The following is a 27,235-nucleotide window of genomic DNA, read 5'->3' as shown; positions in this document are numbered from 1 at the left end:
CCATTTTCTAATAATTGCTCCCACAGTTGATTTCTTCACACCAAGCTGCTTACCTATTGCAGATTCAGTCTTCCCAGCCTGGTGCAGGTCTACAATTTTGTTTCTGGTGTCCTTTGACAGCTCTTTGGTCTTGGCCATAGTGGAGTTTGGAGTGTGACTGTTTGAACTCGTTATCAATATAAAAGACACCTGTCCACAACCTCAAACAGGTGCCATTAATACAGGTAACGTGGAGGACAGAGGAGCCTCTTACAGAAGAAGTTACAGGTCTGTGAGAGCCAGAAATCTTGCTTGTTTGTATACACATATATATACATATATATATATATATATATATATATATACACATACACACACATATATATACACATACACACACATATATATATATATATATATATATATATATATATATATATATATATATATATATATATATATATATATATATATATATATATATACACACATATATATACATATATATATATATATATACATATATACACACACACACACACATATATATATATATACATATATATATACACACACACACTACCATTCAAAAGTTTTAGAACACCTCAGATTTTTCAGTTTTTAAGGAAATGCACGCAGTTTAATGTGTTATGAAATCAAAGCAAAGAACAAAAACAACTATAAATAAAAAAAATATAGTCAAGGAATCGTTACATGTACAAAGTTTTATTCCTATTTTTCATTCATCAAAGTGGACAGCTTTTTGCTGATATAACAGCCAAACACATATGTGGTATTCTTTCTATAAGGCAAATCAAATATTGGTCAGAAAGGTCTTCCCAACACTGTTGCAGAAGTTCCCACAAATGTGTTGCACTTGTAGGTTGCTTATCTTTCATTCTTCTGGCCAGTCCATGTTTTGAAATGCACCATCTTGTACTTTTCTTTTAACGTAGTTTTGACATAGCCTTGAGGTATGTTTTGGGTCATTGTCTTGCTGTAGAATGAACCCCTGACCTACTAGACTAGACCTACATTGTGCTGCAAAATGCTGTGGTAACCGTTTTGATTCAGAATGCCAGTCACTCTGTGCAAGTCACCAACTTTGCCCCCAGCAAAAGAGCCCCAAACGATTGCACTTTCTCCACGTTTCACATTTGGTGTCATACAATGAGGAACCTTCCTTTCACCAATTCGACGGTGTACAAATTCCCAGAGTGATGAACTGAAGTTTTCAAATTTATATTCATCTGTCCAGAAGGATTTCTTCCAGTCTGAAGCAGTCCACAGCTGGTCCAGGCAAGCCTCAGGGCTTATTTTGTATTTAAAAGAATGGCTTTCATAATGCCACAAAACGTCTCCTCTTCACAGCAGAAACTGAGACTTGCTTTTTCCGACCACTGTTAAGCTGTGCTTGAAGCGCCTATAATGCAAGCTGGTGACACTGTAACTTTGGGTCTACCAGATCTCTTCCTATCAGAGTTTCTTCTAGATTCCAATTGCATTTGAACTGCGTAGGACACTGTACTCACTAACACTTTCATTTTTTTTTTTTTTTTTTTTTGCAATTTCACTAAACGAAAGGCCTACCCTTCTAAGGGTAATAATGCTCTAGCTCATTTCAATTGTTAATTGCCAATTTCTTGCCATTATCACTGGAACTGACAACTTTCTACAGTGTAATATTGTCCAAGTAGTAGACCAGAGAGTGTAATAACAAAGTCTGTTCCAACTCTGCTTTAAAACGGACAAAGTTTTTATAAGTAATCAACAGAAGTTGTGACACCTGTGTAAATTGTTGCTTCATCTTACAAGACTTAATTTACTTTAATTATTACAGAACATGTGTAAGCTGTAACTTATTAGTTGTTCTGTGAAGAAGGTCCATTTGTAATACTCTCATATTTCTTTTTTTCAGTTTTTGCTAACCTATTCTTTAAACTTAATCCTCTGGCAGTTTTCTGCTTACCTTTTTACCATTTTAGGTCATTCATTACATTTCAACGGATTACATTTGAAGACAGACTGTAAAAATTGAGGTGTTCTAAAACTTTCACCAGTAGAGTATGTGTGTGTGTGCATATATACATTTACATATGTGAGTGCGAGAGAGAAAAACAAAAGTGAGCATACCTTCATGACACACTTTCTAAACACACTAAAAACTATTATAAGAATAAATAAGTACTATAGAAAGGCTTCATCAATATAAAAACACTGAACATCTCAGTTATGAAACTGTCTAAACTTAATTTAAATTAACCTTTAGAGACTTATAGTGTTCTAAAACAGTTTAAGGTGAGAAATATAATAGGCCTTTGAAATAGAATATCTGTCCATCTTCTTAACCCATTTATCCAGAGCCATAAGCAACAGGCACAAAACAAGTAAGAATAGGACACCAGACCATCAAAGACTAAACACACACAAACTTGCATGGGGTACATACACTAGGGAAAAACAATATGCCCTTTACAAATGTTTTACATGACAGAGAAAAGCATGAATCCATATTAATTTTCCCAGGTAAACATTATGCATTTCAGCTCTGCAAAGTAAAAACCTCTTTTTAGTAGAGTTATGCTCCCATTTGCTTTAATTAAACAAATCTTAGTATTTTCAGACTTAAAACCATAGCATATTGAAATGCTAACAAGACAGCTTAATTTGTATAAAAACTGTGCAAAACAAGATCTTAAAACATTTTGTTTAATGACATTTTACTTACCCTTTTGTGTCCATTTTATCAGAACTGCTTTCTTTAGATTTTTCATCTTCTTTTGATTCTGAAAAAGAAACAATCATGTTAAAAGTCAGTTATTATCATTATCATAAAGTAGCCTAAAAAATAGGTTCAAAATAGCATTATGTATTAAAAAAAACTGTTCTTAAATATTTCTTTAAGTACTGGGTATATTATAATGTAGTGATGTACTTAAGATAGAACAAACATAAGTGAAATGTGACATCTTGCAGCAAGTTTTACGCAATGACTTTGTGGTGATAAAAAAAAAAAAACAGTAGGAAGATATCGGAGATCAATGCATATTCGTTGATTATAAAAGCTGCAACACAAACACTGTTAACAGACTGTAACACCCCAAATGCCTGCAGCATTGGCATTACCTGTTTCCCAAAACATCAACAGTCATTAACCAAGGATGGACTGATGCAATGAGAACACAAAACCAGGACGGTGCAATAGTGCATTGTGCAGTTTAATTCAAAGCAGCGTAGAATGAATAAGGTGTGCAACAAATTATTTGTAACAAATATATTAAGCCATGATAAAAAACCATGTTCTTTTACGGGAGATAAAATCAATCTATAAATAAGTTCACATTATAGATTAAAAAAAAGGATAAAACAGTTTTATACAATTTAAGGGAAATTAGATCTGCACCGATCTGCCACAGCAAATCTGATAGGTGAAGTAAATAATATCTCATTACAGTAGCACCCGTCAAGGGGAGGGATATACTATACTATATATATCCTCTTTAATAAAATCCCTTTGTGCGTCCAGGTGTCCGTGTGTGTGTGTGTCTTCTGGTGAAGTGCGCATGCGCGGGGCTTCTGGTGAAGTACACATGCGCGGGGCACGGTGCAATGCGCGATATTACTGTCAGAGAAAGTTACAGGCGTTTTACGGAAATACAAACCAGTATTACTGCGAGAGAAAATTAAAGGTACACAATACAGTGACGCATATTACAGCTGCATACAAGCCAGTATTACTGTCAGAGGAGATTAAAGGCATATTACCGACGCACACGCCTGTATCACTGCCAGAGAAAATTAAAGGTATATTACGGACATACAAGCCAGCGGACATACAAGACAGTATTACTGTCACAGAAAATTAAAGACACACAATACACGGTGGCAGCCCACGAAGAACGGTCAGCTCAGCAAGTAAACATCAACAAAAGAAAGGCTGAAAGAAAGAAAAATACGACCAACAAAAAGAATGAGGTCAAAGTCCCTTGCCATTTAATATAGACTGTTCCTACACTACTGTTCTAGCGCTCGTTATTGTAACGGGCTAAATGACTAGTATATTATATATATATGTGTGTATGTATATATAGTGAGGAACATAAGTATTTTAACACCCTGCGATTTTGCAAGTTCTCCCACTTAGAAATCATGGAGGGGTCTGAAATTCACATTGTAGGTGCATTCCCACTGTGAGAGACAGAATGTAAAAAAAAAAAAAAATTCAGGAAATCACATTGTATGATTTCTACAGAATTTATTTGTATTGCACTGCTGCACATAAGTATTTGAACACCTGGCAATCAGCAAGAATTCTGGCTCTGAAAGACCTGTTACTCTGCCTTTAAGAAGTCCACCTCTACTCCACTTAGTAATCTTAATTAGTAGCACCTGTCTGAGCTCTTTAAAGACACCTGTCCACCCCACAGTCAGTCAGACTCCAACTACTACCATGGGCAAGACCACAGAGCTGTCAAGACACCAGAAACAAAATTGTGGACCTCCACAAGGCTGGAAAGGGCTACAGGGCAATTGCCAAGCAGCTTGGTGAAAATAGATCAACTGTTGGAGCAATTGTCAGAAAATGGAAGAAGCTAAAGACAACTGTCAGTCTCCCTGTGGGGTATCACAGATGATAAGAAAGGTGAGGAATCAGCCCAGAACTACACGGGAGGAGCTGGTCAATGACATGAAGAGAGCTGGGACCACAGTTTCAAAGGTCTCTGTTGGTAGAACACTATGCCGTCATGGTTTCAAATCATGCATTGCACGGAAGGTTCCCCTGCTCAAGTCATCACATGTCCAGGCCCGTCTGAAGTTTGCCAATGACCATCTGGATGATCCAGAGGAGGCATGGGAGAAAGTCATGTGGTCAGATGAGACCAAAATAGAACTTTTTGGTCTAAACTTCACTCGCCGTGTTTGGAGGAAAAAGAAGGAGGAGTTGCATCCCAAGAACACCATCCCTACTGTGAAGCATGGAGGTGGAAACATCATGCTTTGGGGGTGCTTTTCTGCGAAGGAGACAGGATGACTGCACTGTATTAAGGAGAGGATGAATGGGGCCATGTATTGTGAGATTTTGAGCAACAACCTCCTTCCCTCAGTCAGAGCACTGAAGATGTGTCGTGGCTGGGTCTTCCAACATGACAATGACCCGAAGCACACAGCCAGGATAACCAAGGAGTGGCTCCATAAGAAGCATATCAAGGTTCTGGAGTGGCCTAGCCAGTCTCCAGACCTAAATCCAATCGAAAATCTTTGAAGGGAGCTGAAACTCCGTGTTGCTCAGTGCCAGCTCCAGAACCTGACAGATCTAGAGGAGATCTGTGTGGAGGAGTGGGACAAAATCCCTGTTGCAGTGTGTGCAAACCTGGTCAAGAACTACAGAACTAAAGTTTTAGGCAGGTGTGAAAAAACGCTGTAAACAAAGAATGCTTTCAGAAATATAAATAATGATTGTTTGTTATCAATTTACAAAATGCAAAGTGAGCGAACAAAAGAAAAATCTAAATCAAATCAATATTTGGTGTTACTACCTTTTGCCTTCAAACCAGCATCAATTCTTATAGGTACACTTGCACAAAGTCAGGGATTTTGTAGGATTATAGTCAGGTGTATGATCAACCAATTATACCAAACAGGTGCTAATGATCATCAATGTCACACGTAGGTTGAAACATAGTCATTAACTGAAACAGAAACAGCTGTGTAGGAGGCTTAAAACTGGGTGAGGAACAGCCAAACTCTGTTACCAAGGTGAGGTTGTGGAAGATTGATCACAGCAACAAGACACAAGGTAGTTATACTGCATCAGCAAGGTCTCTCCCAGACAAAGATTTCAAAGCAGACTGGGGTTTCAAGATGTGCTGTTCAAACTCTTTTGAAGAAGCACAAAGAAACGGGCAATGTTGAGGATCGTAGACGCAGTGGTCAGCCAAGGAAACTTAGTGCAGCAGATGAAAGACACATTAAGCTTATTACCCTTCAAAATCAGAAGATGTCCAGCAGTGCCATCGGCTCACAACTGGCAGAAACCAGTGGGACCCAGGTACACCCATCTACTGTCCGGAGAAGTCTGGCCAGAAGTGGTTTTCATGGAAGAGTTGCAGCCAAAAAGCCATACCTCCAATGTGGAAACAAGGTCAAGCAACTCAAGTATGTATGAAAACATAGGAACTGGGGTGCAAAAAATGGCAGCAGGTGCTCTGGACTGATGAGTCAAAATTTGAAATATCTGGCTGTAGCAGAAGGCAGTTTGTTCATCGAAGGGCTGGAGAGCGGTACAATAATGAGTGTCTGCAGGCAACAGTGAAGCATGGTAGAGGTTCCTTGAATGTTTGGGGCTGCATTTCTGCAAATGGAGTTGGAGATTTGGTCAGGATTAATGGTGTTCTCAATGCTGAGAAATACAGGCAGATACTTATCCATTATGCAATACCATCAGGGAGGCGTATGTTTGGCCCCAAATTTATTCTGCAGCAGGACAACGACCCCAAACATACAGCCAAAGTCATTAAGAACTATCTTCAGCGTAAAGAAGAACAAGAAGTCCTGGAAGTGATGGTATGGCCCCCACAGAGCCCTGATCTCAACATCATCGAGTGTGTCTGGGATTAAATGAAGAGACAGAAGGATGTGAGGAAGCCTACATCCACAGAAGATCTGTGGTTAGTTCTCCAAGATGTTTGGAACAACCTACCAGCCGAGTTCCTTCAAAAACTGTGTGCAAGTGTACCTAGAAGAATTGATGCTGTTTTGAAGGCAAAGGATGGTCACACCAAATATTGATTTGATTTAGATTTCTTTCACTGCATTTTGCTGGTTGATGAAAATAAATGATTAACACTTCCATTTTTGAAAGCATTCTTTGTTTACAGCATTTTTTCACACCTGCCTAAAACTTTTGCACAGTACTGTATATTAGACAGCAAGTAAATAGTCCATTCTTGGAGGTGATGTGGTAGAAGCAGGTCGAAACTATAGTAGCTAGAAAACTCAGCAAGTGCATCTCCAAAATGGCAGGTCTCAGGGGGTGTTCCCAGTTTCTGCCAAAAGTGGTTTAAGAAACGACAACACGAGAAGGCAGCAGGATGGACTATGGGAAGAAGGCAAGCTAACAGAAACTGTGCGATGCTCTGGGCTGGCAAACTTTCAGTATTAACTTTCATGAGGCTATCACTTTGACATGTACCTCCTACCAAAAGGTTGTTGCACACCACATACATCACTTTATGGTAACAGTATTCCCTGATCACTGTGGCTTCTTTCAGTAGGACAATTAGCCCTGCCACATTGCAAAAATTGTTCAGGAATGGCTTAACTCTTTTAGGGCGGATGTCGACTTTTGTCGACAGGAGGGGTTGAAGGCGAATGTCGACAAAAGTCGACATCCAGGGATAGAGGGTGACAATCAGCTGTTAATGGCGACAAATCTCACTGTCACGTCACAGGCATTCCCTCTGTGCTTGGAGGAATGCTAGACTCGTTGACTCGGCAAATAAACATTGCGTGTGCGTGAGTTGCGAAATGTAAACAAAGGCAAGATGGCACCGACATGTGAAAAGGCAGCGAAGCAAGTGCAGAAAAGAAAACACTTGGCAGACGTTGTTTTGCGCATTAACGCGGAGTCGGACTCTTGATTTTTCAGAATCGGATTTTATTGGCAGTGATGAGGAGATCGAGCAAGAGAGTTAGAAGCAGGCATCAGCTGATCAGACACCAGCCGATGCCGCGCGAGCGGATCTGCTGCCAGTTGAGTGCCTTCGCGCAGCCGATGCATCTACGGCAAGGTTCGCATGGGATAAATACACATACATTGATCCGTTGAGAGCCGATATGGCTACCGGAGTTTACAAGACGGCATGGCTTGCTTTTGGACACGACAGATCACCAGCTGCTGTACTTCAGGCTGCTCTCTCCTGATGCTGCTTTTCAGCTACTGTCAGACGAGACAAACAGGTAGGCAGAGATTTTTTTTGAATCGCGGGCTGCGTTTGCATCGCATTCTCGTTATTCAAAGTGGAAACCCACAACGAAAGACGAGATGAAGCGCGCTGTGGCATTACAAATAGAGATGGGACAGAACTGGTGATATAACTTCAGGGAGCATTGGTCCAAACGTGTTTTGTCCCCTGGTGGCTTAGGTACGTGCTGCTGCAAAGTTTTATTCACTTCTGTAATAAACAGAAGCAAATCCCATGGGGTGAGCCAGGCTATAACGCCATACATAAAGTTCATAAAGTTTCAGAAGATGAAAAGAGGTGACAATACGGTTTTCATGCAGGCAGAAAACTTGGTGGCAGTGGCATGGCACGATGGCAAATGGGTGACTTGTCTCTCTACAGTACACACTAACAATATATGTTAGAAAATGCAGCAACAGACAATTGAAAAATAGGCATCAAAACAACACATAGAGAATTCAGGCTCATACAACATGCAAGACAGTAACATTTGTCAAAAGTAAATATTTTTTGTTGATTTGATATGTTAAACAATTGCTTTGTGTTCTTTTTTAAAAAATGTTAGTTTTTGGAAAAATATTCAGCCCTGGGAGAAAAGAAACAAAAAAAAAATTAGCCCTAAAAGAGTTAAGGAACATAACACAGATTTCAAGATGATGACTTGGCCTCCAAAATCATAACATCTCAAGCCAACTGAACATCTGAGGGATGTGCTGGAAAAACAAGTCTGATCCATGGCATGGAGGCTCCAAATCGCAACTTGCAGGACTTAGGATATGCTGCCAAAATCTTGGTGTCAGATAAAACAGGACATCTTCAGAGGTCTTGTGGAGTCCATGCCTTAATGGGTCAAAGATGTACTGGCAGACAAGATGGTGGGGGGTGGGGGGTTTCAGGACCATTACAATATCAGGCAAGTTGTTTTAACGTTGTGGCTGATCAGTGCATGACAGCAATGCTTAAAAAGCATATTAGGAAAGGGATTCCGCTCCGAGCGCCAGCTATTTAGGGGCGTCCAAACTATGGTACTTTCCTTTTTTTTTGTTTCTTGAGGAGGCGCAAAAAAAAAATTTCTTTCAGCTTTGGGGCGTCAAATTTTTCACCGCCCCTGGCAACATGATCTCCAGCTACGCCACTGATATATAGATATTAATTTAATACACAAATTTTACAATAAATTTTCATTTTTTATTATAAGTATACATTTATTATAAGTATACATACATAAAAACTATACTATATTTACTTTTATGCAATCTTAATAATTATTATAACATAATGACTGATTAATGTGATACCTGCGCTTGTTTCAATGAACACAAAAGTTTTATATTCGGCTCAATATTTGACTGCGCAACCCGAAGTTCTTGGTCAAGATCTTTTAAGCATGACCGCTTATCATTTTTAATTAACACAAGAGTTGTTTGTCTTTTTTGGTGTAACTGGGATGGTTTGAATTTAGATGACGATTTAGTTTACTGGGTGCCATTGCCTCGTTTGATAGCTGATCGCCGCAAATGATGCATTATGGCTTTGGAGCTGTTTCGTCACCACACCACGAGAATCCATATCGAATGTAGTCTTCCTTTTCACAATCTTCTTTGTTTTTTTTTGCAACACTTGTGCTGGGGTCTTCATCATCTGTACGTGAAGACGAATCTTTTCCACGTAAAAATTTATCCATATTTAAAGGGGTATAAAACTAAATATGAATCACACGAAGAACGTTAACCATACACAATTCAGCAACACAACTAATAGTAATAAATGATAACTACTGTCGCAAGACGAGTGAATGCGACGTAGCACGACTAATACGTCGGCTTGAACTGAATCTAGGTGAGGGCACGGAGCGCTCTGCCTATCAAAGCATACTACGGAGTTATCTGGCGACTACGTAGGGCCTACGTCGTAGGCGACAGGCGATGGGATTTATTATTTCAGAGAAATGACACATAAAATTATGAAACCTTTAAAAGGCTATTTACGCGAATATTTCATTGCACGTATTCTCGTTATTGTGTTTCTAACGAGGACCGTTGAAATATTATTTAGTTAGAAAATTGTCTTATTTGACCGCGTCACACCTGTATCGGCTCAAGGCACACCAGTGTGCAGTGGCACACCGGTTGTGGAGCACTGCTCTACACCCTGTTCAGCCACGTCTGTGTCGCCTCCCACAAAAATGACACCATCCTAAAGTTCACAGATGACACCGCACTGATTGGACGCATCACTGGCAGGGATGAGGCGGCCTACAGGAGGGAGGTGGACAGACTGGCGTCATGGTGTGAGGACAACAACCTCACCCTCAATACAGACAAGACGAAGGAGAAGATAGTAGACATGAGGAAGGAGAGGAGACCTCACCGGCCACTGTTCATCCAAGGGCTTGAAGTGGAGAGGGTGAGCAGCATTAAATACCTGGGCGTCTACATCAGTGAGGACCTCACTTGGACACTTAACACCACACAGGTGGTCAAGAGGGCTCAACAGTGGCTGTACATTCTGAGGAGGCTGAGGAAGTTTGGTATGTCAACTAAGATCCTCGGCAACTTTTACAGCAGCATTGTTGACAGCATCTTGACCAGCTACATCACCGTGTGGTACGGCAACACTACTGCTATGGACCGCAAACACCTGCAGAGAGTGGTAAAGACTGCTGAGTAGATCACCAGGTCCCCACTGCCCTCTCTGCAGAGCACCTACAACTGCAGAGTCCGCAGGAGAACTGCCTCGATCCTCAGGGACCCCACCCACCCCCAAAACAAACTGTTCACACTTCTACCCTCAGGCAGGAGGTATAGAAGTATGAAATGCAGGACTTCCAGGCTAAAGAACTCCTTCTTTCCCAAGGCCATTAGACTCCTAAATAACTGACTGGAGTTTATAACCATGGTTCATCTCATTCTATCTACCTCACACAACTGTATTTGACTTGTCCATCACACACCTACCTGCACATTACACTTTATATTTCTATTCTGTTTTTATACTTTATGCTGCCTCTGTTACTTATTATCTATGTTTATCTTTATACGTTGGTTTTGTCATTTGACGTGGACAAGAAAGAAAGAATTTCAGTGTACAGGGGAATGTGTTTCCTTACTGTGCACATGACAATAAACTTTGAACTTGAACTTATCAATTTATAACTTTTATGTAATGTGTTTTTTTCTGGATTTTTGGTTGATATTCTGTCTCTCTCCATTAAAATGAAACTACCATAAAAATTAGAGACTGTTCATTTCTCTGTAAGTGAGCAAACTTACAAATTCAACAGAGGATCAAATACTTCTTTCCCAAACTGTATATAAAAAAGGTGACCAGGGTTGATCCAACCACCAATATATGCCAATAAGTTTAACACACACCACAGGTAAGTCAGTGAAAGAAATCATTAAGGAAAAGATCAAACATCATGTGGCAAGAACAGGTGCATGATAAAAAGTATTATGGTAAGAGGAGCTGTTTCAGAATTGAGTGATGCTAAAAATGGTCTCCCTCAGGAATCAGTGCTGGTTCCACTACTGTTTTTAATATTAGAATATAAAAAACAAGCTGGTTAAGTTTGCACATGATACCAAATTACATATGATAACAGAATCAAGTAAATCATTACAGAGGGACATGGACAGAACACATGCTTGGACAGATTTGTGGCACGTGAAACTCAATGTAAGTAAGCGTAAGGTGTAACTAAGTAGGAAGAAAAAAATATTAGGTTTGAATACATTATGTATGGCTTGAGACTTGAAAGTACAACTCAGAAAAAGAACCTAGCAGTTGCAGTGTACACATCACCATTTTCATCCAGACAGTGTATAGAAGCCATAAAGACGACTAATAGGATGTTATTTGATTATATTACACAATGTGTAGAGTGTATGTTTAAGCTGTATAAACACACTAGAGAAACATCTTAAATTATTATGTACAGTTTTGGTCTCCATAGTACAAAAATGATATAGTAGTGTTAGAGCAACTTCAGAGAAGAGCAATTAGGCTGTTACCAAAACTGATACCAAAAGGCATGCGTTATAAAGAAAGTTATACTTTCTTCTCATTAGCGAAGACTGCTAATAGCAGTTAAACAAACAGAAAACTAAGAAGACACAGAGGAAACATTTCAGGTATTTTGTTTGGAACAGGTTGATCTTAACTAGACTAGACAAGTAGTGCAGTTTAAGTTCTTCAATAAATAATACATCCATAAAACAGGTGTTCATGTGAAGGATGACAGACAAGTAAACAATAAAAGTTCTTTCATAAAACCAAGGCTAAAATGAAACTGGTCCATAAAAACAAAGCAAGAGTGGAGCTGTGCTCATTCATGTAGCCAACTAGCCTCAGCTATCCTTGTGGCCACAGATGCTTGCCTTGATTGGTGCTCCAGCGGCCCTACCCTTGCATTTATCAGCACTCTAGCAATCGCAAGCCCACCTGACTCCAGGCCGCTTTTCCCCAACAGCCAATGGCTGCTCAACTCATTCACTGATCCAGCTCCCCACTCTTGCCTCCATCTGCACTCTAGAGATCTAAGGGCTCGTTTATACTTCACACTCAGAACGCATACGCACCCGCATCAAGGCTACCACGCGTTCCCAGCATTCATTTCACGCATCCTCTGAGCATGTCCTCAGAAATTAACGCGACGCGTGCGCGAGTTGCAGTACCAGCAAAAAGTCAGGGGGTGCAGTGTGATAAAAGTCGGAACGTGATGTCAGAGTCTCTGTTTACTATCTACACGTGACAGAAAGCCTCTATGCAGATCCTACGGGGATCGATGTGCGCGCTTCAATGTTTGATAAATGGTTCGATGTGGTGAAGCAAAATGCCAACATATAGATGCATTCGTGGTGCTTTTCTATTCAAGCGTTGCATATTACCGACCGTAATGACTCGATACATTTTAAAAGTCTCACATACCATCTTTTGTGCCGTCTTTTTTTTTTTTTTTGCAACTTCACAATAGCAACATAATGCACAGCGCTTATTTGAGCCACTGAGAAAAAAAATTAAGGACATGGTGAAAACGTGTATTTTGTGATTAAAGTGGAAATTTCGGCTTTAATCTCGAAATGTCCACTTTAACCTCGTCGTTTACTTTATCATTAAAGCAGACCATCGTAAACGTCATCTCAGTTTTTAATCGCTACGGCAAGCAGCAATAGATCACCACACAGAACACATTAAATGTATGATATTCCAACTCTCTGCACATTTAGAATCTTTACATTTATACTTGATATCACTTTCATGATGAAATGCATTAAAGTGTGTATGTTACATTTTACAGATAAATCGTTAATTTAGTTTAAATAATGAATACTGTTAATAATTACACACATGGGGTGACACGGTGGTGGAGCGGTAGCACTGCGGTCTCGCAGGGAGTCATGTCGCTGGTATTCCCTACTTGGATTCCACACTGTGCTCCAGTTTTCTTCCAAACATATGCAGATTTGGGGATTTGGTGCCGCTAAAATGACGCTAGTGTATGTGTGTGCTTGTATTCACCTTGCGATGAGCTGAGGCCGCATCCAGGGATTGTTTCTCACTCGTGCCCAATGCTTGCTGGAACGGACACATCCCTGGATTGATGGATTTAATCATTAAATATCCTTTTCAGAGATATTGCGGTAAGGTGTCATTGGAATTTAATGGGTGTTCAAGGCAATTCACAACACAGAGAAGCTGAACATGTTCTCACCGTGATAATATCTTGCACTGCCACTTGGTGGATTCCTCCAGATTTACGTAAAGTACGCGCGCAAGTATACACACTACAACGCTTGCGCAGCAGGAGTGTCCGCTGTAGCATCCGTTGTGTGAAGTATAAATCCAGCCAATAACTGAATGGAGCATTTTCTCGCCAAAGCAGCTCTTTTTTGTTTCTTTCTTGCACTTTTCTTCCTGTATATTTTTGCCTCCTTTTTTCAGTTCTCTCCCCCTGTTCTGCCAGGACTATTATTATACTGCAAAGGATACAGGTGTACTGATTACAAACTCCATAATGAGTATGACTCCCATAAACAAATGCATACATGATACAAAATCATAAATAAAAGCAAAACAAACCTGATTTTTTTTCTTCTGATTCCTTTTTGTCTTCTTCCATCCTTGGCCTTTTTGTAATCTTTTTATGGTTTGCAACATTTCTACGACCTCCTTCCCCTTCATCCTCAGAATCGGAAAATTCTTCATCACACGCAATTCTTTTGTCTGATGCTCGAACTGGCAAAAAGACAGCAGATATCAATTGTGATTTATAATCTTTTACAAGTTTAGTCTTAAATAGGTCTGATAACTTATTACTAATTTATTAGTAATTTAAATAATTATTTAAAAAATATACTTTTTGAAGTTTGCAAGCAACACTGACCAGGAATCTAGAACTTTGTGGAAATAAAGGATCAAGAGATTACTATTTCTGAATTTCTCATAGGGTTTCATGATGCAAAAAGTGAAAAGTGCACTTCTTTCAATATTGCAATTGGAACCTGCCATGTGTTGTACTCTATTAAAAACAAAATACACTTGTGAATTAAGTAGACAACCTTGAAAACTAATTTTTTTTTTTTTTTAGAGAACTCAGACTTTAGAATCCTTTTTACTTTTCACTATAGTGTCAACAAAGAAGTTATACCAATTCAAAACTAAGCAAGCAAGCTGCATCACCCAAAATACGGCCATACTGTTGGAGCAAGTAATAGTGAGAACTCATTCTACCAATGCCTTGGATAATTCGGCCAGGTTAACTCTCCAGAATTCAATATTAAGCACTGTGACTGGAGATACATTTTTGCTTAAGAAAAATAGTTTTTGGCCATCAGGTGTAATGGGTACATTACTTAGAATTAAATATCACTCTGCTAGATTTTTCGAAACCTGACTGGATGGGTGGTTAGACCCCTCTCACCAAACTCTGTAAAGCAATAAGGTGTTGAAGAAATTGTGAAGAAAAGTGCTAGATGAAGTCAACACAAGTTGCACAGGTGATTTACAATACTAAAATATATAAGAGTGACCTACAGAATAGATGCCTTGTGATGAAGGTTTACTGCTCTAGGGCTTTTGCAAAAGTTAACAGAAGTGTTTATTATGATCTGTATATAAACTGAAGGAATAAAGCATACCACTGGGCACCAACCTAACAAATAGGTAAGTAAAAAAAAAGAACATCAAATCATTGCTTTCTTTGTAATTATAGCTAAAAATAAAATAACCAGTTAAAGAAAAACTTATTTCAACACTTTATTTCAGAAATAAATTAAACAAGATAATACTATACATTTTGTGTCCTACATTAAACTTAATTTTCACTTAATTAAAATACAAATGGACAAATACATTAAAGAAAAGTGGACATGCACAGCATTTGAAAGTACCATAGATAACCATTTAAACATTAGTTTAAAATCAAATAAAAAGAAATAAAGCTCACTCTAATGATAATCTGTATGAACTTTATTAATGTGCAAAATTAGAATCAACTTTACATTCATTTAAATGGCTCAGTTATCACTATTAGTATGGATCAACAAACTACTAAAAAAATGCCATGCAGCAGGAAAAGTTCACATTTATTTATGCCTGTATTTTCACAGACATATACAATCATGAACCTGAACTTTGTGTATGATTGTGTGAGGTGGAATGGTCTGCAATGAAACTTATCCACAGCATGAGAAAGTAAAAATTTTGTTAAAAAAGGTGTGGAAAGCAGACTGGATGACATACTTTATCTGAATATTGACTAAATATAAAACAGTCTGGTTAGGGCAGCAGAAAAAGTACATGCCAAATGATTCCTCAAAAGCATGTAATATCAATCTGATGCTGCTGGTACTGTGTTCAGCTCACTGTCACATTATAAAATATAAGAGAAGTACAATAAAACCAGATGGCAGTAACTATATTTGAAACTTAAAATGACTAGAGCAAGCAAGTAAGTTAGTGAAACAAGTGCTTTTGAACTAAACATCTCTGCTAGACTATAGTTGTGTGATTCAAAACTTAAATACACATCAGTATCACCTATAAAAGTTTAACTTGTTTAGAAATGGATCCACACTTACCCTTCTTTCTTTCTTTCTTTCTTGTACTAACAGAAAATATTAAAAGATGAACACACTGGCCACCCATCTGCTGTACTACACATAAAAGTCAAATTCTAAACATAAAAATGCATAACGTCCTTGATCAAAACTCAAATCTTCTAGATTCATAAAATACTTTACTTGAAATGCGTTTGTCCGAATCATCTTCCTCTTCATCTCCACTGTCATCAGCAACAATATCTTCAGGAATAGACTGCATCTGCACCCCTGGTGCATGCGGCAACATGCGCAAGTTTTCAAAGAGACGTTGTCTATTAAAAAAATGTTATTACATTAGGTAAACCATAATAAACTAAATCAATTAGATTTAAAACTATCTTAATATTATGACCAAATTAAAAGCTGCACACATTAACTTTTCAAGAATACAAGTGAAAATGTAATATATGAAACTTAATTGTAGACAAAAGAGGGCTATGGAGGTGCAATCCTGCACCAGAAAGCATCTTTCATTCTACAGTAGTTGTAATAAGCAAGGTTAAGGAGAAAAAAAAATATTGTTACTCTAAAATATATCAGAATCAAAGGAAAAAGAGTATCATCAATTTTCTTTGGTGTAAAAAGGGAAGAAAATGAGGATGAACACATACAAATATACAGTATTTTCCCAATTCAGTTATGACAGATATACAAGGTTAGGGTCACAAAATAAGAGAAGAAAGACAGGTCAAATTTTTCAGGAGAAATAGTAATAACACACTTTTTCAAAATAAAAAAAATATACACTGAAATTAGTGCTGGGTGGTATACTGATTCATACCGAAAACCGTTTTTTATTTTTGTTATGATATGGATTTTTCTTATACTGCAACACCGGTTTAAATTGCCTAAACAACGTTCAGAACGTGGCACTGCTACACTGCTAAACACATGCAATGGAGTACATGCATTAGTGGAGGTGTTGTGCAGGAGCCCTTTTTCACTGCTACACCGCTAAACACGCACATACAACAGAGTACATGCGTTAGTGGAGGTATTGCGAGGTGAAAATGGACAGAGAACATTCCGAAACTGAAGCTGTAGCAGACGATAAAGTTGAACATGACGACACAGAAGAACTTTTGCTGTAAAAAGGAGTCATGTCTGTTGTCTGGAGATACTCTGAATTTAAAAGGTCGGATGTGGACCATTATGTTCAAATGTGTGAATACTGTTTCTATACTACTGGATAATACTGCAAGCCAAATGGTACTTGTTTTATTTTGTTTCAATACTGTGTAATGTACCTGGGTACTGTGTAACAGTGTGACGACATGTTGACTTTATTCTCGACATTTTCACTTTAACCTCAACGCTAATGACGAGAAAGTCAACATGTTGACTTTATTCTTGTAATTTGTTATTAAAGTAGAACATCGTAAATTAAACTTCATCTTAAAATGAATATTTAATTTACTAGATTTTCTCAAACCCCATCATAAGTTATGTAGCACATAAAATGCTTTGTGTTAAGTGTTTCCCGAGCCATGTTAATCGCTATATGCTTCTTAAACGGACTTCCTCTTACATTAAGAGGAGGTGCAGGCAGCACACAGAATACATTTATTTTATAATATTCCTGCTCCCTGAACATTTAGAATGCTAAGATAAATACTTGATATAATTTTCATGATGAAATGCATTAAAGCATGTATTAATCATGTGAGGGCACGGTGGCATGGAGGTTGCACTGCTGCCTCACAGCAAAGGGGTCCCGGGTGTTCCCTGCTTTGAATTTGCATGTTTTTCTGGTGGGTTTACTTCAGTTTCCTTTCAAAGTCATGTAGGATGTGGGGTTTTGTTATGTTATATTAATCATGCTAGTGTTTGCATTGCTCGTATTCACCCTGCGATGTGCTGGTGCCCCTGTTCAGGATTTGCTCCTGCCTTGCACACAATACTTGCTGGGATGGGCGCAACCCTGAATGGATGGCATAATTAAACATGTATAACAAAGATTTTTATTTTTTTTTTAAAGTTCTGAACACTCCGTGGTCTAAGTTTATAACTAGGTTTAATTTCACAAAGACGTTTATCCTGTGGTGATTGGTTATGTGGAGAAAGAAAAAGGAAGGCTAGGAACTGCGGGGTTTGGTATGTGAGACAGAGACAGCACGCATGCAATAAAGAAAGCCCACTCAGAAGAACATCCATTAAATTCTGTGTTCGTGTCTCCGAACACCAGATCACAAACCCAACATTTACACAGTATTTAAGTTAAACCTGTGCGATACACATTCATACATCCAGTTTTTTGGAGCCTCGTCACACCTGCCATAAAGTTCTCTACACTGAACGTACACCTGGGGACCCCTTACTGCAAGGGAGCAGCACTACCGCCACAGTTCCGTGCATGTATAATACCTGCTTTAATGCATTTTATCCTGAAAATGATATCAAGTATTTATCTTAGCATTCTAAATTTTCAGAGAGCAGGAATATCATGAAGTGAATGTATTCTGTGCGGTGATCGCTCCCTGCGCCTCCTCTTAGTGCAAGAGGAAGTTAGTTTAAGAAGCGCGTATCAATTAACAACTGGGTCGGGGAACACTTAACACAAAGCATTTAATGCGCTACATTAACTTATAACGGGGTTTGAGAAAATCTAGTAAATTAAACATTGATTTTAGGAGGAAGTTTAGTTTACGACATTCTACTTTAATTACAAAATAAACTATGAGAATAAAGTGGAAATGTCGACTTTAATCTCGACATAAGCGTCGAGATTAAAGTGAAAATGTCGGGAATAAAAGTCAACATGTCGACTTTATTCTCGACATTTTTTTTTTTGCTTCCCTGTGGCCCTAATATGATTCCGTAGGGCTATACCACAAATAGCATTATAAATGCAAGTTGCAGTTTTATTATTTATGTATATAGTTTAGCTTGAAGCAAGGTCCATATTAATACAATTTGCCTTAATGACAGTTCAGTTGGTAAAGATGTCATCACCAAGTTGCACTTGTTTTACTTTATTTTATTTTTATTTGGTGAATACTGTGTAATGCACCTGGGCTTAAAGCCTTGAAGTAATAGTATTATTACTGGAAGTTGCACTATTATTTATTTTATTGTTATTATTTATTAGTTTAAATATTATGCAGTTTAATGATGGCAAAGTTGTTTAAAAAGTCACTTTAACGTGTCAGTGGACAGAGATTGTTAACATTAACAAAGTGTAGTTGGTTTACAAAAAATATTTACTATTTATTCCTTTTCTAAGACATGTTCAGTGCAATACAACTTTTGACAAGCACCTCTGGATATTTAAATATCTAAATGCCTCATTGGATGGTTGAAAATATGTTGTCAAAATTTTAATTTAAGTTGTTTGCAAAATTTTTTCAATAAAAAGGTTCTATATTTTGACTGCAACAGTCATGGAATGTGATTCCTTCTCTTCATTAGTGCCACCCCCTTGAAAACTATTACTTTATGGGGCCATGCAAACCTGTATTAATACTTGTGTGCACATTAAGATGTTTTTTTTACAATGTACAATTCTCATGACAATGGAATAGGTTATTCTTAGCCAGTCTACTGCAATAATTGCAGTGGAAAACGTGGTTAACATTCCCTCATGCATGGGAAAAAAATACCGTTGAATACTGTGAAACCAGTAAAATTTTGAAAAATACCGTGATATAGAATTTTGGTCATACTGCCCAGTACTAACTGAAATATAAAAAAATATTTAGGATTAAAATTAAGTACATTATAGAGCAAAATATGTAACTTTGTACATCCAAAAGAAAATACCTTCTCTCTAACACTAAAGGGAGAATATCAGAGATCCAGGGCAAGAGAAAACTGCCACCTGTCTCAGCATCATCATGCAGAAAGTACAACACATAAAAAAAACGAGATACTAAGGATGAAGCATGAAAAGGTACAGTGGAATTTTGATTGTTTAATTTTTTTATAGCTTTATTTTTGGTTAAAAAGAAAGCAAAATCTACTAAGTACTGTTTGTCATTCATGTTACATATACAGTGGAACCTCGGTTCACGAACGTCTCTGTACACGCACAACTCGGTTTACGACCAAAAAGTTCGCCAAACTTTTGCCTCGGTTCACGACCACACACTCGGTATACGAACAAGCCAGGTTCCCTTTCGATTTGTACATGTTCAGTCTCTCCCTGTGCATTTCCTGTTCAGCGAGCAAGAGAGAGAGCGCGACACACACACACACACACACACACACACACACACACACACAGAGGCAGCGCGAGACACAGCACGAGACAGAGAGCTGCGCGCACACACACAGGAGCATGCGAGAGGCGCGCGCGCACACACAGGCGTGCTCTAGAGACACACACACACAGGCGCTCCAGGCTCGCAAAAGAGAGATGCACGCGCACACACACACACAGGCGCGAGAGAGAGAGCGAGTGAGGGACGCATAAGGTAGAGAAGGCTTGTTTTTGTTTTCAGTTCTATTTACAGTGATCGGTTCGTAGCCTGCATTGTTGCAATGTTACTTTTCTTGGTGGTTTATTAAATTACGGATTTTTCAAATGTTCATTTTTTCCCCTAGCACTATAGCGCGAACTATTGCAGTGTTAGTTTTCTCTGTTGTTCAAGGTTTTCTCAGTGTTATTCAATGTTTTTACATTTAGTTTACCATTACGCTGTGCATTCTATGGTATACTTAACTATATTTGTGCTTAAAAACTAAAAAATACACATATTTACATACAGTTCGTACGGTCTGGAACGGATTAATTGTATTTACATACAATCCTATGAGAGAAATTGCTTCGGTTCACGACCAACTCGGTTTATGACCAGAGTTTTGGAACGAATTATAGTCGTGAACCGAGGTTCCACTGTATGTATTTTTATATATGTTTGTCATTCATATTATCAGACAAAGACTGGAGTGGAGGATGCAATTATCTGCCTCCTCTACAAGACTTATTCTCACCTAGCTAAAGCTGGCAGCACTGTGAGAATTATATTTTTTTATTTCTCCAGACACCTTCAATATCATCTAACCAACCACGTTAAGGGGTAAATTCAAAAATATGCAGGTGGATTAGACTAGTGTATCCTGGACAATGGACCATCTGTTGGGCAGACCAACAGTTAGTTAATTTGTAGCTGTTCTTCATTTAGAGTGGTTAATATATTTCTCAAAATATATAGAATGAAAAGTGCATGGTAAAGTTCTGGAACTGGAGTCACAAATGCATTTTACTGCTAATATTAACTTGCATTTCAGCATGCAACTTACTTCCAGCACTGTCATGAGCAGATGCCTGCAACAGCAGCTCTTGTGTATGTTTATCCTAGTGGCTGATTACTATATATATATTTATTTTTATTTGTTTTGGATAACAAAATGTGACGGAGGACTCTCACTCACTGACACATGACGACAGCAATTGCTGCACTTGTACCCTTCATCTCCCAGAGCGCTGGAGCTACTCATCAGGCTGGGCTGCTAGCAGAGCAACATTGTAAGAGAAAAACAGAACGGTGTGCTAAGAAGTGCCTCTTCGGGCCTTTTCAGCCCACTGCTATCAGGCAATTCCTTCCTCTAGGGGCATTCGTTAAGTTTAATTTAAAATAACTACACAATATACTTCATTTATTTACTTATTTTATTTACTTATTGATTGACCGACTGTTTGATGGCTATATTATTTGTTCTGTGAATACATATCCTTGTTTTTTTATGTTTCCACTGCTGTATACTTCTGAATTTCCTCATGGGATTAATAAAGTTTATCTAATCAAAACAAAAATCCTATTAGCCTTTTTGAATCAACTATGTGCTATGTTGGGAAACTCCAAATTTGGGCAGTACATGAGCAGCTGGCAGGAAATACACAAGGGAACAAAATGAATAAATAATTGGGGAAAGGTGGCCCTTAAAAGGACTGTTGGATACACAGCAACTGAACAATAGTTAATATATTTGGCTGCATTTCAGTTCTACAGCTCCATTTCACTGTCCTACTGTTCCAATATTCCACTCCTGCTCACACCAATTCAAATTCTCTGTGCTTTGATGAGGTCCAAGGCAACCACTCCCTTTCTCTCCATAATTCATTGACTCAAACTATGCCAGGATCGAGACTGGCTGGGAACTACATACCAAGATCAATGGATTTTAACAAGAGAATGAGAATGGCAAATGCCATCTTTGTTAGTCCCTCAATGCAGCATTTCTTTCTCTCTCTCCCCGTTTTTCAATAGTTTAGTTTTGGTGTAAACCATAATTTTTTAAACAGTTCTAAAATTTAGACTAATGCAAAAGAATATACACTGAGGAAAAATGTTAAATAATAAAAATACAGTTTATCTAACATTTCAATTTAGCATACATTAATATTTATCAAAAAAGCTTGGCAATGTTCATCATTCTTTAGCAAAATAAATACAACAGGTTGAACTGAAGCTGAACTGTGCAGTCATGAAGAATACTAAGCTCTCACACAAGTTTTACTTGTTTTCCCCTTTTTAATCTTAAATAACTAGGGGGCTCCGCCCCCTGCTCGCTTCGCTCGCCAACCCCTGGTGTTGTGAATTTACAAAGAGCGTGATGTATGAATGAGATATAGCATAGTGTGAAGGTGTAGATGACGCATATAGGAAGCAAATAAAGTTGTCCATGTCCAAAAACGGGCTCAGAGAGGTAGATGCTAACTTTGTCTATGGTTTGTTCTTGTGATTTGTTGATGGTCATGGTCAAGGCAGGTCTAATGGGGAAATGTCGCCGTTTAAGTGTAAAAGGTAATTCCAGGTCAGAAGTTGTAAGGTAATTGTAGGAATTAGAACAGTATTGTTAGCATGTGATTCTGTAAGAAGTTTTGCTTTAATAACATTGTGTGGCATGGTGTTGACGACTAAACGTGTACCACTGCATAAACCTTGTTTAGTGTTAAGGTTTCTTAATAGCATGATTATTGTTCCATTTTTAAGGCTAAGATTGTGTTGTGGTAATCCGGCTGGGTTAATAGTGTTCAAATATTCTAAGGGGAAATTAAGATGGTCATTGTCGTCATCAGAGTCAACTTTGTCAGAGCTTAGAAAGAGCTGTGCCACTCCAGGAAGTAATGAAATGACCTGGTTATTAATGTGATCAACATTAATATTTTTTGGACAGAATATAGTTCGTTGTGTTAAAAGGGGTATTTGGTGTAATGAGATTGTTGTTCCAAATATCTCCGTAACTCTTTTGAAAGCAATGCGAATTGTCTGCGTATTTTAAGGTGGACTGAAGAATAGCCGAGCGCATGACATGTGAAACAATAGCTAAGCAATGTGTAAAATCTCCTTCTAATAAAAGTACCTTTCCTCCAAAGGGAATATTATTAATCATCAACGTTTGTAGAAGTTTATCAATGGTGTTGAGTAAGTGAGTGGATGCCATTAGATGCAAAAGCAAATGAACTATTGTAGGATGTAATGCAGTTCATAAAGTTTTTACTTTCAGGTACCTCGTCAGTTAGAAGCTTCTGTAGATATGTAGGATTTGAATGTAAAGGAGGCAGTCAAATTTGACCCTTTTGACAATAACGTGTAAATTCATTACTTGTATTGCCAGTTGTTTCTTCAGGGAAGTTAAGTGAATGACAATGATTGCAAATGACATTCATTAATCCCAATGAATTTTCATGAATAGTGGACTCATTATTGAACGCGTTGTCAGCAAACTGGCGCAATCGTTTAGCAGGTGTCTGTCGTTGATGTCCTTGATGTGAATGTTTTGTCTGTGCCGTTTGAGAGGCGCGTCGTTGTATGTGCAGGAATTGGGACGTGCTATTCTTTTGCCGAAATTGATTTGCCTGTGCTGTGTGAGAAGCCCGTTGCAGTTTACGGCGGTCATTGTTTGTATTGAGCCTTGCCTGTTTTTGTATGTCGGTTAGTCGACCGACATGTATTGTTTTTTTTCATGCGGGTTCGTGTGTTTGGTCCCGTCACTCGAGCCGTATCGTTTTGTACCCGTGAGCATGAATTCATGACTTGTTTGTTCTTCAGCGTTAGAAATATGGATAAGTAATAAGGAGGATCGTACTCACTGTTAATATTGAGCCTTTTCTGTGGTTGAACGGTTAATAGTGCATCAGTGTAATGAGATCGACCTATGCTGCATAATTTGAATGTGTTCAGATGACGTATATTTAATACGGACGGTTCGTTCAGTAATGGGGCTTTGTGTCTCATTTCTTATTTATGTTAGTGTGGTCGTGGGTCCGAGCTGTGCCACTCCAGGAAGTAATGAAATGACCTGGTTATTAATGTGATCAACATTAATATTTTTTGGACAGAATATAGTTCGTTGTGTTAAAAGGGGTATTTGGTGTACAGTAATCCCTCCTCCATCGCGGGGGTTGCGTTCCAGAGCCACCCGCGAAATAAGAAAATCCGCGAAGTAGAAACCATATGTTTATATGGTTATTTTTAGAATGTCATGCTTGGGTCACAGATTTGCGCAGAAACACAGGAGGTTGTAGAGAGACAGGAACGTTATTCAAACACTACAAACAAACATTTGTCTCTTTTTCAAAAGTTTAAACTGTGCTCCATGACAAGACAGAGATGACAGTTCTGTCTCACAATTAAAAGAATGCAAACATATCTTCCTTTTCAAAGGAGTGCAAAGCAAGCAGTCAAAAAAAAAATCAATAGGGCTTTTTAGCTTTTAAGTATGCGAAGCACCACCGGTACAAAGCTGTTGAAGGCGGCAGCTCACACCCCCCTCTATCAGGAGCAGGAAGAGAGAGAGAGCCACAGAAAAACAAATAAAGTCAAAAATCAATACGTGCCCTTTGAGCTTTTAAGTATGCGAAGCTCCGTGCAGCATGTCCTTCAGGAAGCAGCTGCACACAGCCCCCCTGCTCACACCCCCCAGGTCAGCGAGAGAGAGAGAGAGAGAGAGAGAGAGAGAAAGTAAGCTGGGTAGCTTCTCAGCCATCTGCCAATAGCGTCCCTTGTATGAAATCAACTGGGCAAACCAACTGAGGAAGCAAGTACCGGAAATTAAAAGACCCATTGTCCGCAGAAACCCGCGAAGCAGCGAAAAATCCGCGATATATATTTAAATATGCTTACATATAAAATCCGCGATGGAGTGAAGCCGCGAAAGGCGAAGCGCGATATAGCGAGGGATCACTGTAATGAGATTGTTGTTCCAAATATCTCCGTAACTCTTTTGAAAGCAATGCGAATTGTCTGCGTATTTTAAGGTGGACTGAAGAATAGCCGAGCGCATGACATGTGAAACAATAGCTAAGCAGTGTGTACAATCTCCTCCTAATAAAAGTACCTTTCCTCCAAAGGGAATATTATTAATCATCAACGTTTGTAGAAGTTTATCAATGGTGTTGAGTAAGTGAGTGGATGCCATTAGATGCAAAAGCAAATGAACTATTGTAGGATGTAATGCAGTTCATAAAGTTTTTACTTTCAGGTACCTCGTCAGTTAGAAGCTTCTGTAGATATGTAGGATATGAATGTAAAGGAGGCAGTCAAATTTGACCCTTTTGACAATAACGTGTAAATTCATTACTTGTATTGCCAGTTGTTTCTTCAGGGAAGTTAAGTGAATGACAATGATTGCAAATGACATTCATTAATCCCAATGAATTTTCATGAATAGTGGACTCATTATTGAATGCGTTGTCAGCTAACTGGCGCAATCGTTTAGCAGGTGTCTGTCGTTGATGTCCTTGATGTGAATGTTTTGTCTGTGCCGTTTGAGAGGCGCGTCGTTGTATGTGCAGGAATTGGGACGTGCTATTCTGTAGCCGTAATCGATTTGCCTGTGCTGTGTGAGAAGCCCGTTGCAGTTTACGGCGGTCATTGTTTGTATTGAGCCTTGCCCGTTTTTGTATGTCGGTTAGTCGACCGACATGTATTGTTTTTTTTCATGCGGGTTCGTGTGTTTGGTCCCGTCACTCGAGCCGTATCGTTTTGTACCCGTGAGCGTGAATTCATGACTTGTTTGTTCTTCAGCGTTATAAATATGGATAAGTAATAAGGAGGATCGCACTCACTGTTAATATGGAGCCTTTTCTGTGGTTGAACAGTTAATAGTGCATCAGTGTAATGAGATCGACCTATGCTGCATAATTTGAATGTGTTCAGATGACGTATATTTAATACGGACGGTTCGTTTAGTAATGGTGCTTTGTGTCTCATTTCTTATTTATGTTAATGTGGTCGTGGGTCCGAATCCTGCTTTTTGTGTATGTTTCGTGTGCTATGTCCGTAGTCTGTCCCGTTTTGTGTCCAATGGGTTTGTGTGGCGCTCGCGTCTGACTTCTTTTTTTTTTGTGCTAGGGGGCGTTGCCTCATTTGTGTGTCGTGGGTCTCAATTCTCTTCTTTGTGTGTGTTTCGTTTCGCGTCTGACTCCTTTTTTCTGTGTGCTATGGGCGCCTCATTTCTTATTTTACGTTGCTTGGAAGGGGGATTTTGTGGAGGCGCTTGCGCAGTACGTCTTTTGCGGCTACGGCCCATGGCCGGATGTCCCTGCGTCCATCCGGTTTACCATTCTCGGTTAGTAATATGGATAAGTAACTTGTGAGTTCTCTCCAAAGTAGAATGTAACTGTATAAATATTGTAAATTAAAAGAATCCTGCTTTTTATTTTTATTCCATATCAAGGTACATTACTGTCGTGACACTAAGATTAATTTATTAAAAGGCATTGAGCATACATAAAACAATTAAGAGGAAGGCAGACACACAAAATCCCTTGTTTAAATCCCCAAAAGCAATACTGAGGGGGTTAGAGGTTTAAAGAAATATGGCATTTAGTTATGCCTAATAAGAATTCAGTACTTAACAATTTAAGACAAAAAATCCTCCTTTAGTTAAGTATTTACTTTGATTAAAAGGTCCAATATTATTAAAAATCACACTCTGTAATTACTGTTAGCAGTAACCAAGATCTACAAGATGACATACTGTAAATGACTAAGAAAATGAACTGATGCTAAAATGTTCCAGAAATTTCATTTTTCTTTAGGGATGAGTTTTAAATACTTACTTGATCTTGTCCATATACTCTAGGGTGTTCTGGTTTGTCATGTTGGAAGGACTAATGTGTAATTTAAAGTCTGGTCCAAAGTATTCAAAATAGTCATTATAAGGCAGTTCTGAAAAAAAGGATATTTTCATGAAAAATATCTGGAATAACTTTATTAACCTGTAAACCCAAATTAATTTTAC

The 27,235-nt window shown here is 38.5% G+C and overlaps 1 protein-coding gene across 1 annotated transcript in view; it reads right to left on the bottom strand.

Annotated features, from left to right (window-relative positions):
- Window positions 1-27,235, bottom strand: part of LOC114648503 (histone deacetylase 2) — a 93,902-nt gene that overhangs the window by 9,761 nt on the left and 56,906 nt on the right. The window contains exons 10-13 of the mRNA XM_028797577.2: window positions 27,054-27,162; window positions 16,187-16,317; window positions 14,025-14,180; window positions 2,708-2,765 (exon numbers count right to left, since the gene is read on the bottom strand). Coding sequence (XP_028653410.1) covers window positions 2,708-2,765; window positions 14,025-14,180; window positions 16,187-16,317; window positions 27,054-27,162 — 454 coding nt within the window. The remainder of the gene's footprint in view (window positions 1-2,707; window positions 2,766-14,024; window positions 14,181-16,186; window positions 16,318-27,053; window positions 27,163-27,235) is intronic.

Source organism: Erpetoichthys calabaricus, chromosome 3 (genome assembly GCF_900747795.2).
Source record: "Erpetoichthys calabaricus chromosome 3, fErpCal1.3, whole genome shotgun sequence".
NCBI classification, from domain to species: domain Eukaryota; kingdom Metazoa; phylum Chordata; class Cladistia; order Polypteriformes; family Polypteridae; genus Erpetoichthys; species Erpetoichthys calabaricus.
Note: the sequence above shows the minus strand (reverse complement) of the source record. Positions and strands in the feature narration are given on the sequence as shown.